Source organism: Odontesthes bonariensis, chromosome 13, assembly GCF_027942865.1.
Source record: "Odontesthes bonariensis isolate fOdoBon6 chromosome 13, fOdoBon6.hap1, whole genome shotgun sequence".
Taxonomy (NCBI): Eukaryota; Metazoa; Chordata; class Actinopteri; order Atheriniformes; family Atherinopsidae; genus Odontesthes; species Odontesthes bonariensis.
Window position 1 is genome coordinate 37,455,867 of NC_134518.1, and position 14,591 is coordinate 37,470,457.

General features: G+C 48.5%; 1 protein-coding gene across 2 annotated transcripts in view; it reads left to right on the forward strand.

The window, feature by feature from the left end:
• The first annotated feature begins 2,296 nt into the window (after positions 1-2,296).
• LOC142398062 (transcription factor COE3-like) overlaps positions 2,297-14,591 on the forward strand; it is a 209,725-nt gene continuing 197,430 nt past the window's right edge. For both annotated transcript variants that reach the window (XM_075482026.1, XM_075482027.1), the window contains exon 1: positions 2,297-2,940. In XM_075482026.1, the coding sequence (XP_075338141.1) occupies positions 2,807-2,940 (134 nt within the window). In that variant the 5' untranslated portion in view covers positions 2,297-2,806. The remainder of the gene's footprint in view (positions 2,941-14,591) is intronic.

Consider the following 14,591-nt stretch of genomic DNA (forward strand, 5'->3'; position numbering starts at 1 on the left):
ACACAGAACTGAATCCTGATTGGACCCGGTTCCGGTCCGCCTGCTTCTCTTTCAGTTCTGACAGTTTCAGGGTGAATCGGAGGCCCAGAAGCTGCAGTACCCGGTTCTGCCCACTGGGGGGCGCCCTCGCCCCGTGGCCCGGACCCTCCCGCTGCAGCCGGGGAACAAAGTTCCGGCTCAGCGCAGGTTCTGATGAACCCAAAAGGTTCTGAACCACGACCTGCCTCAGGGTTTCCAGGACGGATTCAAGGGGATCCAAGGGTTTCCAGGACGTCCTTGTGTTTTCAGTGGGTTTCAAGGAAAGGTCCTAATGGGTCCAAGGGAGGTTCTGCTGGTATTTAAGGAGTTCTGGAGGATCTGAAAGAGGTTCTGTGGGCTGGGTCTGAAGCGGGCTTTGATCAAGATTTAGATCATTTCAGGGGGCCTTTGGTCCTGGAAACATTTTCCAGGATCTTCTGAGAGGTTTAAGGAGGTTAAAGGGTTCTTTCTCCAGGAGTTTCCAGGACCTGAACTGTGTTCAAGGCCTTTCCAGGAGGCTCCAGGTGGGTTTCCAGAGCTCCAACATGGCGGATGAACCCTCAGAGTTTATGAGTGTTTATGATGACAAACATTAAAGCTGACGACGTGCACGCGCCTGTTTTCTAACCTTCTTCTTCGTGTTCGCAGCGTCTCGTTGACTTTTTCTCCTCTTTTTATTTATTTATTTTATTTTCCAGGCTTTTTTCCAGACGTGTGTGCGTCCCAGGAGGCCGGCGGCGCGCTGAAGGAGGATAAATATTTAATCAGCCGCGCGCGAGCTTCTGCTTAATTAGAGAAATTCTGCTGGAAAAGACACAAGAAAACCTCCAAAAATCTCATTTTTATTATTGTTGTTCTGTTTATTCCGGATTTAAAAAAATAAAGCTGGCACGAGACATGGAGGGGGGGGGCACTGCGCCATATGTCCGCGCGCACAGAGGCGCAAAGTGGTGCCAAACCTGCGTCAATCAGGCTGAACGGCGGCTGGAGGAGACATTATTCCATCTGAACGGGTTTGGTTCTGGAGACCCGACCCGGACTCACGCACCACCGTGAGACAGCTCGGCACATTTTTTAAATATTATATCATGCAAAAACACTTTTTTTTTTGCTCAAGGATGCATTATTTTAGTGACCATTTAATTTATTTTCTAGCATTTGTTTTTGTTTTAACTCTTTACTCCCAAAATCAATGTTGAGTTATCTTCAGTATCTGTCTCAGGCTCTCTGTTATCCCCGTCGAGCCGCAGCCTTTTGAAATGAAGAGGTCCAAATTGAATGTTGTAGGGGAAACACTACTCAAAGCAAAACTAATACGGCTCCAAAATTTATAAATGTACTAGTTCGCCTCAATTAGAATAGAATATTAGTACTTTATTCATCCCAGCCGGGAAATTACTTCGCAGTTGCAGCATACAGACAAGTAAGAATAAAAATAAAAATAAAAATAAAAATAAAAATAAAAATAAAAATAAGAATAAAACTAAGAATAAGAATAAGAATAAAAGTAAGAATAAAAATAAAAATAAAAATAAAAATAAAAATAAAAATAAGAATAAAAATAAAAATAAGAATAAGAATAAGAATAAAAGTAAGAATAAAAATAAGAATAAAAATAAAAATAAAAATAAAAGTAAGAATAAAAATAAGAATAAAAATAAAAATAAAAATAAGAATAAGAATAAGAATAAGAATAAAAATAATTAGTGATAAATTAAGTGCCTCTGTGAGCACTGGGGGGGCTGAGCCCCTCTAAAGACCAGATCCTAAAACCGCCCCTGGTGTCCACAAGTGTCCATCCTGGAGTGCGCGTGTCCGTCACTGGAGTGCGCGTGTAACTTTTATTTCTCGCAGCGCACGCCACCGAACACGCGGAAAGCCTTATTTGGCGCGCGCTTTGAACAACAATGACGCAACGCGGGAGCTCAGCCAATGAGGGCGCCGGAGGTGCGACCACTATGCAAATGAGCCTGCCCTTATTTGGAGGTGTCCCCGCCCCCTTGCTGCTCCACGCTGGGGCCCCCGGGGACTCCGGAGCCCCGGACCCCGGGAGAAGGAGCTTCTCCGCCGGGACGGAGGAGCCATAAAGAGCCGGGGAGGGAGGGGATGAGGGGATGAGATTTCTCGCTGCCCAATCCCGCTTCTCCCGCGGGAGCCGCAGCCTTCCACGGTCCGTCCCTCCCTCTTGTTTGCTAATCATTTCATTTTACTCCTTTTTGAAGCGCTGGCTGGTTTTTTTTATCCACACTTTTCATTTCTCCTCAATCCGCGGCTGCTCGCCTCCCTCTGATCCCCGGCTCTGCGGCTCTGATCCCCGGCTCTGATCCCCGGCTCTCCCGGCTCTCCGCGCCCCGTCCTCCCGGCTCTCAGGCTCTCTCTGCGGATCCCCGCTCCGGTTCTCCTCCTCCTCCAGCGGCTCCTCCTGTGAGATGCTCCCCCAGCTCCGCGCTCCTCTCTCCGCCTTCCTCTAACTTCAGAGACGCCGTTTGTTTTTTGGAAGCAGCCAGCCCGGGCTGGGATCTAAAAGCAACCCCGGAGAAGCCCAGAGGAATCCGGGGCTCTTCTCTGGATCAGGACCCGGTACTTTGGGGAAGCTCGCCCGTGCGCCCCCCCTCCTCCTCCCCTCCTTCCTCCTCCTCCTCCTCCTCCTCCTCCTCATCACTCCTCTTTTCTCCACCTTAATCCAGGTGGCCCTTTTGGCTTTTCTGACTGGCTGGTACAGGGAGGATTATTCTTCATCTTCTTTCGTGTTTTTGCTGAAGACAAAAGCTCCCAGAAGGACGCTTTGATGTTCTCCATCCAGGACAGCCTCCCCCGGGGGGCCCTGACCATGAAGGAGGAGCCGCTCCCCACCGGCATGACCCCGGTCCGCTCCTGGATGCAGGGCGCGGGGATTTTGGACGCGAACACGGCGGCCCAGAGGTAAAAAAAATGTTCCGTTCATCTTAGAAAAACTCCAGCTCCGTGTTTCCGTCCCGCAGGTTCCGCTCAGGCTGCAGCCCAAAAAACACGCAAAGCGGCGGTTTAAAGTCAGAACCGAGTCAGCCGGGTCCGGGTCCGGGACCAGCCGCAGCTGCTCGGGGAAAAATAAAACCAGAAAAGACCCAAAAACAGCAAGAAAACGAGGAAAAACCGGATCTGAGCGCAAAAACTTTACGCAAACAGCAAAATCTCAGAAGAAATTTCTTTAAAAAGAATCAAATTCACAACCAAGAAAAGCAAATAATTTGTATTAAAACAAAAAAACAAAAGAAGAATTTTATCTTCAGAAATGCAGAACCCGAACCGGCAGCGCGGAGAGCCGCCTCCTCACGCCGCCTTTCAGCTCCTCTCGGGCGGATTCGGCTCCACGAGCTTCCCGGTGCGCGCGGAGCTCCGTGAGAATGATTAAAAAGAAAAAGATTAAACAATTAAAATAAAAACTACAATTTAATTAAAAGACTTTTTATTAAAAAAAAAAAATAAACGGAAGTTTTTAAACCAAACGCGGCGGCTTGAATTCCGACAAAGTGAAATTAATCGATAATTCTTCACGCGCGCGCCACTGAGGGACGAAAAGAAGCTTTAAAAAGATCAGAATTAAATAACTTCACTTTGATCAGAATGATTCCAACATTTTTAATCTTTAAAAACACAAATTAAAGCAGAAAAATAAAAACGTTCAAATCAAAAACGAATTTTTTTCAAGTTAAATTTCAGAATGAAATAAAATAAGAATTTAATTTGTTATAAAAACCCACATTTTATCTGGATGCTTTACAGCCGGTTCAGATGTCTCAGTGTTTGGGATCTGCTGCAGGTTGAATGAATGAATAAAAACGGATGGAGCTGAATCTGCTCCGTCATTTCCAAACATTTCAGCACTTTCAGCAACAGATTTTGAGTCTGAAAGCTGTTAAATGTGCGGTTAGTTCAGACGCTTTGGAGCCTGATTTAATGCAGTGAAGCCCTGATATCACTCTGCAGATGTTAGTCTGCATCACAAATAAAACCTGAGCTCAGAAAAATGTTTAAGATGTTGTGAATAATTCTGTTCACACGTCTGCAAGCTGAGAATTTTAAACATATTTAATTAAAATTAGAGAAATAAATTGAAATTAAAATCGCAGCCGCTGAAATAAAACGTGTAAAAGTGTCAGAATGACGGCGGGTGTGTGTGCGAGTGTGTGAACACGTGAAACTCTTTCTGCTCAACATGTTTGTTGGACTAAAATCTCACATCAGCCTCTGAGGACGTGACCGATCCGGCTGCAACAAACAGAATCTCAGCCCCAAAAAACACAGAATCTCAGCCCCACAAACACAGAATCTCAGCCCAAAAAACACAGAATCTCAGCCCAAAAAACACAGAATCTCAGCCCCAAAAACACAGAATCTCAGCCCAACAAACACAGAATCTCAGCCCCAAAAAACACAGAATCTCAGCCCCAAAAACACAGAATCTCAGCCCCAAAAACACAGAATCTCAGCCCCAAAAACACAGAATCTCAGCCCAAAAAACACAGAATCTCAGCCCCACAAACACAGAATCTCAGCCCAACAAACACAGAATCTCAGCCCAAAAAACACAGCAGGTGAATCAGGGAAAGTGTCAGGATGCGAGGAGCTTCAGGAAGCTGCAGATCTGAGCTTTAGAAGGCCGTCCGGCACCGATGGCAACGTTAACGTGACCCTCTGTGGCTTTTTTAAAGCTTCAGGACAGAAAAGCAGACTGAGCTGAGGCTGAAACTCTTCAGAAACAGCTGAGATATAAACTGAGATATAAACTGAGATATAAACTCAGATATAAACTGAGATATAAACTCAGATATAAACTCAGATATAAACTGAGATGCAGCTCAGGTGTCTGAGCCTCAGGTGCGTCTCGGCGCTGCCGGCTGAATACTGAAGAAAGCTGAAGGTTTGGTTCATAAATGTCACGAATCTGCCTCAGAAGGGTTTGACGGCAGCTTCCCGTAGAAACGCAGAGGAGGAAAAAATGTCATCAGGGAGCAAAAAACATCCAGAACCGAGCAGAGAAATCAGAATTAAACCCAGGAGATAAATGTGTGTAAATACCAGTTAAGGTGAAGAATCAGTCTGAAAAAATGCTTTTTATTCACAGAAAAACGAGCTTTAAAATCATTTGTTATAACAGCCGTCACATCGGGTCCGTTTGCTGGTTCTGGGACGCAGAAACGATCGTCACCAGAGGTCAAACTGTCCGTTTTACATGTTCTGAGCGCGCTCAGTGCGGCGTCCGTCTGTAACCGAGAGGACCAGCGTGGTCTCAGACGTTTTACTGTCAACCTTTAACTCAGAGACGAGCAACACACAGGGCAGAGAGCTGATTTTAGTCTGATTTTAGTCTGATTTTAGTCTGATTTTAGTCTGATGTTACAGAGAAAAAGTCTGATTTTAGAGATAAAAAGTCTGATTTTACAGAGTTAAAGTCTGATTTTAGAGGTAAAAAGTGTGATTTTACAGAGTTAAAGTCTGATTTTAGAGGTAAAAACATGAGAATCTTCAGCTGAAGTCTGACACTCGAGCAGAAAACACGAGCTTCATGTTCACAGGTTTTACTGATGAGACTTTGAGTGAAATCTGCATGAAAAGCAGCTCACAGATGATCCTTTTGGGGGAAATCGTCCTCGCCGCCTCACCGCTCTGCGTCCATAAACGTTTAACCCCCCCGACAGAACAAATCCTCTCATTTCCCAACTTTGTAAGTGCCCTTAAACACCTCGTAAAGAGTGCATCAGATCTGCTGAGTTCAGAGCTGTGCACGTGCACGTGCACGTGATTATTTCAAGGTGCTTCGGAGTGGAAGTTGTAGATTCTTTCAGAGGAGAAACTGAGAAGGAGCATATGTGGACCGCAGGATCCGGTTTGTGTTCAGGACCGGTTCTCAGTTCTCAGTGGGAGAAAGAACCGTGTTTTCTGTGCTAAAATAATTCAGAAATGATGGGAATCAGTTTGTCTTTGGGTGGATTTAACACAGAAATTATTTTAAAACTGACTGAAGTCCTCCTCTAAAGGGAAATTACAAAGTTTAAAGTCATTATTTTATCGTTTAATTTACAGTTTTGACTCACTGAGAATGTTTTATTCCATCAGTTCTGAGCATAAAGTTTGTCTTAAATTAAATTAAATGAACATTTTGCAGCGAGAGAACCGGAAGGTTCCGGGTCCAGAACCCTGATCCGAGTCCCGCTGCTTCAATTTTACACCGAATCTTTGCTTTTATGCTAAATATTGATCATGTGACCTCTCTGGGCCTCAGTTATTTACATGAAACCCACTCAGGAGCATCTGACAGGGGCCCGTACGGCTCATCCGGGGCCCCGTACGGCTCATCTGGGGCCCCGTACGGCTCATCTGGGGCCCCGTACGACTCATCTGGTCCCCGTACGGCTCATCTGGGGCCCTGTACGACTCATCTGATCTTCGTACGGGGCCCCGTACGGCTCATGCGGGGCCCCGTACGGCTCATCCGGTCCCCGTATGGCTCATGCGGTCCCCGTATGGCTCATGCGGGGCCCCGTACGGCTCATCTGGTCCCCGCACGGCTCATCCGGTCCCCGTATGGCTCATGCGGGGCCCCGTACGGCTCATCTGGTCCCCGTATGGCTCATGCGGGGCCCCGTACGGCTCATCTGGTCCCCGTACGGCTCATGCGGTCCCCGTATGGCTCATGCGGGGCCCCGTACGGCTCATGCGGGGCCCCGTACGGCTCATCTGGTCCCCGTACGGCTCATCTGGTCCCCGTACGGCTCATCTGGTCCCCGTACGGCTCATGCGGGGCCCCGTACAGCTCATCTGGTCCCCGTACGGCTCATCTGGTCCCCGTACGGCTCATCTGGTCCCCGTATGGCTCATGCGGGGCCCCGTACAGCTCATCCGGTCCCCGTACGGCTCATGCGGGGCCCCGTACGGCTCATGCGGGGCCCCGTACGGCTCATCTGGTCCCCGTACGGCTCATGCGGAGCCCCGTACGGCTCATGCGGGGCCCCGTACGGCTCATCCAGTCCCCGTACGGCTCATCCGGTCCCCGTACGGCTCATCTGGTCCCCGTACGGCTCATGCGGGGCCCCGTACGGCTCATGCGGGGCCCCGTACGGCTCATGCGGGGCCCCGTACGGCTCATCTGGTCCCCGTACGGCGCATGCGGGGCCCCGTACGGCTCATCTGGTCCCCGTACGGCTCATGCGGGGCCCCGTACGGCTCATGCGGGGCCCCGTACGGCTCATCTGGTCCCCGTACGGCTCATGCGGGGCCCCGTACGGCTTATGCGGGGCCCCGTACGGCTCAAAGTTCGGCTCATAGGCGGCTGGAGTTGAAGGAAAGAGTTGGAACACTGGAGCTGTGAGCTGATCAATAACCGATCGGCTGCATTAACCCTGAAACGTCGCTGCTGATCAGATTTATTGATGAACAGAGTTTCATCATAAATGTTTTTATTGTTGTTATCAGAGCAAAACAGTCCGAGAACGAGTCTTTCTGAGGATTATTATCTTAAACTGGAGATAAAAAACAACCTCAGCAGCTCGAACTCTGACAGTTGGAGCTGCTGAGTATCTCCCAGTTAAATATCTCCTGCTGATATATTTAAATCCTTCTGGATCAATCAGAGGTTTTCTGTTTGAGACGAGCTTCTTCTTCTTTTAAAGATGCTGAAGTGATAATAAATGATCATCTGTTTGATTCTCTCTGTGTGAAGAAGCAGCCTGATGGTTTCTGCTTTCTCTGGTTTGGATGAAGTTCTGTCGGTCGCTTCAGAGCTCCTGCTGCCACAGAAATGTTTCAGGGAGGATTTATGGAACCGAGCTGCAGGTTCAGATCGTTCAGAGGGAAACTAGTGACAAAATAAAAACCTCAAAATAATAAAAACGCAACTAAAACTATCATTAATGTTATTTAAGGTTTATTTAACAGACACAAAGAGCTGATTCTCAGAATCTTCAGAACCAGAATCTGAAGCATCATCACTCAGTGAAAGCTGCTCCATCAGCTTCCTTTAATGACCCGTCTTAAAGGGACAGTTTTCCTCCTTAAAGGGACAGTTCGCCTCTTTAAAGGGACAGTTCCCCTCTTTTGACATGAAGCTGTGTAACATCCCATATCAGCAGCATCATTTCTGAACATCTTCTTACCCCCTGCTGCGTCCTGTGAGCAGAGTTCCAGCCTCGTTTTGGTGTTGATGAAGGTAGTCCGGCTAGTTGGCTGGGGTTTAAAAAATAAAGCGTTTTGCTTCTCAGAACAATATGCGTTCAACAGAGTAATACATTTGCATCACAAAATGGTTCTCCAGGAAAAAGTCAGAGCTCACAATCTCTTGGCCCTATTTTCTCTCCCTTCGTATCACTGTGAATGTGAGTTACTGATCTTTTCCTGGTCTCTTCCTGAGAAACATTTGCTAACCTTATGGATGATTCTCTGATGGAGTTTGGCCCAAAGCGGTGAGCCCCGACCCGTCCTTGTTGGAGAGGCTGAACCTTTGCTGGATGCTGCTGTTACACCCTCACCTGTCACTTTCTGTGTTTCTGTGACTGCAGAACAACTTTCACTGAGCGCTGCTGCAGGTTCTACGTTCAGTTCTGAGGCTGAAAACAGTTTCTCTGGACTTTTGTCTGTTGAATAAAAGTTCAAACTAATTAACTAATTACTCATTTAAGTTTTTATTGCATTTTATAAAACTTTTCTTGAAATGAGAAAACAAAAAGAAACAATCATTTTATTTATGGAGAGACAAACACGTCTAATTATCTTCATCACAAACAGATTTATGTCGCCCAGAATTCTTCTTGGATTTTTCATTTAATGCGTTTAAAAGTGACATTTTACAGTTTGTAGCTTTTTATTGTATAAAGTTTAATTTTGTGCGTAAAGATAAAACCCATAAACACATAAAAAAAACACTCCATGCCATACTTTGATAACTGAGCCGTGTGTTTATCGGGGCTGCATCACGTCAGAACTGGTGTCTTCACATTCAAAATGTCATCAGTGATGTCACCGTTTAAAGGGTTAATGCTAAGCGTTGCTAAGCGTTAGCAAGCTGCAGTATGTGGGTGACCAGTAGGGGGCAGTGTAGGCCGGATGTGACAGGATGTGAGGTCGGTGGAGGTAAAAATGCTCGGGTCTTTGATAAATATGCTCATAGCTGGTGAGAGATCGGTATTATTTTGGAAAAATGTTGTAAAAACGGAGCAGGGAAAGGTCCCGAGTCAGCCGGTGCGCCCCCTAGTGGAACGATCTGGTAACGGGCGTAGTTACGCAGGAAGTACGTGAAGAATTACGCATCGGACGGAGAATGTTGCTGACATAAATGTGTGATTAAAAAGCAGGAACATTCCTCAGTTTTTATTACAGAAACACGTTCACCGACCATTACGGCAACAACCCAGGGACAAAAAGCGTCAAGTATAAGTCAAGTATTCCAGAGGCACCAACTCAAACAGGACTTTATGCCATCCCTTAACATTTGGTTCCTTATTGCTAATCCACTGCAATAAAATATTCTTCCTCGCTGCAAATGTAAGAACACAAAACAGTCTTTGATCTGTTAACCTTTCACCTTTAGCAGGAAGAACTAATATAAGAGACAGTGGGTCCATCCCCAGCTTTAATCCCAGCATCTTTTCAATTTCTGTTAAGACTAATTGGCTTTTCCAACGGATGTTTCCACGTTTAAAACCTGCTGAAAGCCGCCAGCTTTGGTGTAAACACTTGGTGTAGGCACTTTTACCTGGATGAGGGTGTTTGAAGGCGTTTCAGGCGTAAAACCGACTGCAGCTGGGATCCAGAAAAGGTGTTGAAGTAGCTGCACTGGAAAAAAATCAAAGTCTTACCAAGTATATTTGTCTCATTTCTAGTCAAAATATCTCATTACACTTGATATCAGACACAACTGCCTAACAAGCACCATTTCAGCCAGATATAGGGACTTGTTTGAAGACAATACATCTGGAATATCTTGTTAAATGAAAAAGTCTTGAAAACAAATTGTTTTGAGTCGGATTTCATATGAAACAAGCTTTTTTTTATATATATATTTGAAGAGGTTTTTAAGCTAATTTCAAGATCACTTTTATCTCAAAAGTCCTAAATATCACATTTTATTTCAAGAAATCTTGACAAGCCGATTTTCACTAGTTCCATTGGCAGATTTTTTTGCTTATTTTAAGCAAAAACTTCTTTTATTTGTTGTTTTTCTTACTTATTTATGGAGGGGCATTTTTGCCAGTGTGAGATGTTTTTAGTTGGTTGTTTGTGGGTGGATCCGCCTGTTTGTTGGTGGATCCGCCCGTTTGTTGGTGGATCCGACTGTTTGTTGGTGGATCCGCCCGTTTGTTGGTAGATCCGCCCGTTTGTTGGTGGATCCGCCCGTTTGTTGGTGGATCCGACTGTTTGTTGGTGGATCCGCCCGTTTGTTGGTGGATCCGCCCGTTTGTTGGTGGATCCGCCCGTTTGTTGGTGGATCCGCCCGTTTGTTGGTGGATCCGCCCGTTTGTTGGTGGATCCGCCCGTTTGTTGGTGGATCCGCCTGTTTGTTGGTGGATCCGCCCGTTTGTTGGTAGATCCGCCTGTTTGTTGGTGGATCCGCCTGTTTGTTGGTGGATCCGCCTGTTTGTTGGTGGATCCGCCTGTTTGTTGGTGGATCCGCCTGTTTGTTGGTAGATCCGCCTGTTTGTTGGTAGCTCCGCCTGTTTGTTGGTGGATCCGCCCGTTTGTTGGTGGATCCGCCCGTTTGTTGGTAGATCCGCCTGTTTGTTGGTGGATCCGCCTGTTTGTTGGTAGATCCGCCTGTTTGTTGGTAGCTCCGCCTGTTTGTTGGTGGATCCGCCTGTTTGATGGTGGATCCGCCTGTTTGTTGGTAGATCCGCCTGTTTGTTGGTGGATCCGCCCGTTTGTTGGTAGATCCGCCTGTTTGTTGGTAGATCCGCCTGTTTGTTGGTGGATCCGCCTGTTTGTTGGTAGCTCCGCCTGTTTGTTGGTAGCTCCGACTGTTTGTTGGTGGATCCGCCCGTTTGTTGGTAGATCCGCCCGTTTGTTGGTAGATCCGCCCGTTTGTTGGTAGATCCGCCTGTTTGTTGGTGGATCCGCCCGTTTGTTGGTGGATCCGCCTGTTTGTTGGTAGCTCCGCCTGTTTGTTGGTGGATCCGCCTGTTTGTTGGTGGATCCGCCTGTTTGATGGTGGATCCGCCTGTTTGTTGGTAGCTCCGCCTGTTTGATGGTGGATCCGCCTGTTTGTTGGTAGCTCCGCCTGTTTGTTGGTGGATCCGCCTGTTTGTTGGTGGATCCGCCTGTTTGTTGGTAGCTCCGCCTGTTTGTTGGTGGATCCGCCTGTTTGATGGTGGATCCGCCTGTTTGTTGGTAGCTCCGCCTGTTTGTTGGTAGCTCCGCCTGTTTGTTGGTAGCTCCACCTGTTTGTTGGTAGATCCGCCCGTTTGTTGGTAGATCCGCCTGTTTGTTGGTGGATCCGCCCGTTTGTTGGTGGATCCGCCTGTTTGTTGGTAGATCCGCCCGTTTGTTGGTAGATCCGCCCGTTTGTTGGTGGATCCGCCCGTTTGTTGGTGGATCCGCCCGTTTGTTGGTGGATCCGACTGTTTGTTGGTGGATCCGCCCGTTTGTTGGTGGATCCGCCCGTTTGTTGGTGGATCCGCCTGTTTGTTGGTGGATCCGCCCGTTTGTTGGTAGATCCGCCTGTTTGTTGGTGGATCCGCCTGTTTGTTGGTGGATCCGCCTGTTTGTTGGTGGATCCGCCTGTTTGTTGGTGGATCCGCCTGTTTGTTGGTAGATCCGCCTGTTTGTTGGTAGCTCCGCCTGTTTGTTGGTGGATCCGCCTGTTTGATGGTGGATCCGCCTGTTTGTTGGTAGCTCCGCCTGTTTGTTGGTGGATCCGCCTGTTTGTTGGTGGATCCGCCCGTTTGTTGGTAGATCCGCCTGTTTGTTGGTAGCTCCGCCTGTTTGTTGGTGGATCCGCCTGTTTGATGGTGGATCCGCCTGTTTGTTGGTAGATCCGCCTGTTTGTTGGTGGATCCGCCCGTTTGTTGGTAGATCCGCCTGTTTGTTGGTAGATCCGCCTGTTTGTTGGTGGATCCGCCTGTTTGTTGGTAGCTCCGCCTGTTTGTTGGTGGATCCGCCTGTTTGTTGGTAGATCCGCCTGTTTGTTGGTGGATCCGCCTGTTTGTTGGTAGCTCCGACTGTTTGTTGGTGGATCCGCCCGTTTGTTGGTAGATCCGCCCGTTTGTTGGTAGATCCGCCCGTTTGTTGGTGGATCCGCCTGTTTGTTGGTAGCTCCGCCTGTTTGTTGGTGGATCCGCCTGTTTGTTGGTGGATCCGCCTGTTTGATGGTGGATCCGCCTGTTTGTTGGTAGCTCCGCCTGTTTGTTGGTGGATCCGCCTGTTTGTTGGTAGCTCCGCCTGTTTGTTGGTAGCTCCGCCTGTTTGTTGGTGGATCCGCCTGTTTGATGGTGGATCCGCCTGTTTGTTGGTAGCTCCGCCTGTTTGTTGGTGGATCCGCCTGTTTGTTGGTGGATCCGCCTGTTTGTTGGTAGCTCCGCCTGTTTGTTGGTAGCTCCGCCTGTTTGTTGGTAGCTCCGCCTGTTTGTTGGTGGATCCGCCTGTTTGTTGGTGGATCCGCCCGTTTGTTGGTGGATCCGCCCGTTTGTTGGTAGATCCGCCCGTTTGTTGGTGGATCCGCCTGTTTGTTGGTAGATCCGCCTGTTTGTTGGTGGATCCGCCTGTTTGTTGGTGGATCCGCCTGTTTGTTGGTAGCTCCGCCTGTTTGTTGGTGGATCCGCCTGTTTGTTGGTGTATCCGCCTGTTTGTTGGTAGATCCGCCTGTTTGTTGGTAGATCCGCCTGTTTGTTGGTGGATCCGCCTGTTTGTTGGTGGGTCCGCCTGTTTGTTGGTGGATCCGCCTGTTTGTTGGTGGATCCGCCTGTTTGTTGGTAGCTCCGCCTGTTTGTTGGTGGATCCGCCTGTTTGTTGGTGGATCCGCCTGTTTGTTGGTAGATCCGCCTGTTTGTTGGTAGATCCGCCTGTTTGTTGGTGGATCCGCCTGTTTGTTGGTGGATCCGCCTGTTTGTTGGTGGATCCGCCTGTTTGTTGGTGGGTCCGCCTGTTTGTTGGTAGATCCGCCTGTTTGTTGGTGGATCCGCCTGTTTGTTGGTGGATCCGCCTGTTTGTTGGTAGCTCCGCCTGTTTGTTGGTGGATCCGCCTGTTTGTTGGTAGATCCGCCTGTTTGTTGGTGGATCCGCCTGTTTGTTGGTGGATCCGCCTGTTTGTTGGTAGCTCCGCCTGTTTGTTGGTGGGTCCGCCTGTTTGTTGGTAGCTCCGCCTGTTTGTTGGTAGATCCGCCTGTTTGTTGGTAGCTCCGCCTGTTTGTTGGTGGGTCCGCCTGTTTGTTGGTAGCTCCGCCTGTTTGTTGGTGGATCCGCCTGTTTGTTGGTAGCTCCGCCTGTTTGTTGGTGGATCCGCCTGTTTGTTGGTAGCTCCGCCTGTTTGTTGGTAGATCCGCCTGTTTGTTGGTAGCTCCGCCTGTTTGTTGGTGGGTCCGCCTGTTTGTTGGTAGATCCGCCTGTTTGTTGGTGGATCCGCCCGTTTGTTGGTGGATCCGCCCGTTTGTTGGTAGATCCGCCTGTTTGTTGGTGGGTCCGCCTGTTTGTTGGTAGATCCGCCTGTTTGTTGGTGGATCCGCCTGTTTGTTGGTGGATCCGCCTGTTTGTTGGTAGCTCCGCCTGTTTGTTGGTGGATCCGCCTGTTTGTTGGTGGATCCGCCTGTTTGTTGGTAGCTCCGCCTGTTTGTTGGTAGATCCGCCCGTTTGTTGGTGGATCTGCCTGTTTGTTGGTGGATCCGCCTGTTTGTTGGTGGATCCGCCCGTTTGTTGGTAGATCCGCCTGTTTGTTGGTAGATCCGCCTGTTTGTTGGTAGCTCCGCCTGTTTGTTGGTAGATCCGCCTGTTTGTTGGTGGATCTGCCTGTTTGTTGGTAGATCCGCCTGTTTGTTGGTGGATCCGCCTGTTTGTTGGTAGATCCGCCTGTTTGTTGGTGGATCCGCCTGTTTGTTGGTAGATCCGCCTGTTTGTTGGTAGATCCGCCTGTTTGTTGGTGGATCCGCCTGTTTGTTGGTAGATCCGCCTGTTTGTTGGTAGATCCGCCCGTTTGTTGGTAGATCCGCCTGTTTGTTGGTAGATCCGCCTGTTTGTTGGTGGATCCGCCTGTTTGTTGGTAGATCCGCCTGTTTGTTGGTGGATCCGTCTGTTTGTTGGTGGATCCGCCCGTTTGTTGGTAGATCCGCCTGTTTGTTGGTGGATCCGCCTGTTTGTTGGTGGATCCGCCTGTTTGTTGGTGGATCCGTCTGTTTGTTGGTGGATCCGTCTGTTTGTTGGTAGATCCGCCTGTTTGTTGGTAGATCCGCCTGTTTGTTGGTGGATCCGCCTGTTTGTGCGAGTAAACATCTAATTTAACCTGCAGAACAAACACGTCTGTGAAATCTTTTTACACTCAGACGTTCACACGCTGAACGCACTAATTAGCGCACACACGCGGTGGCGGTCGCAGTGCGAGCGCGTGCAGAAGTGCCTCA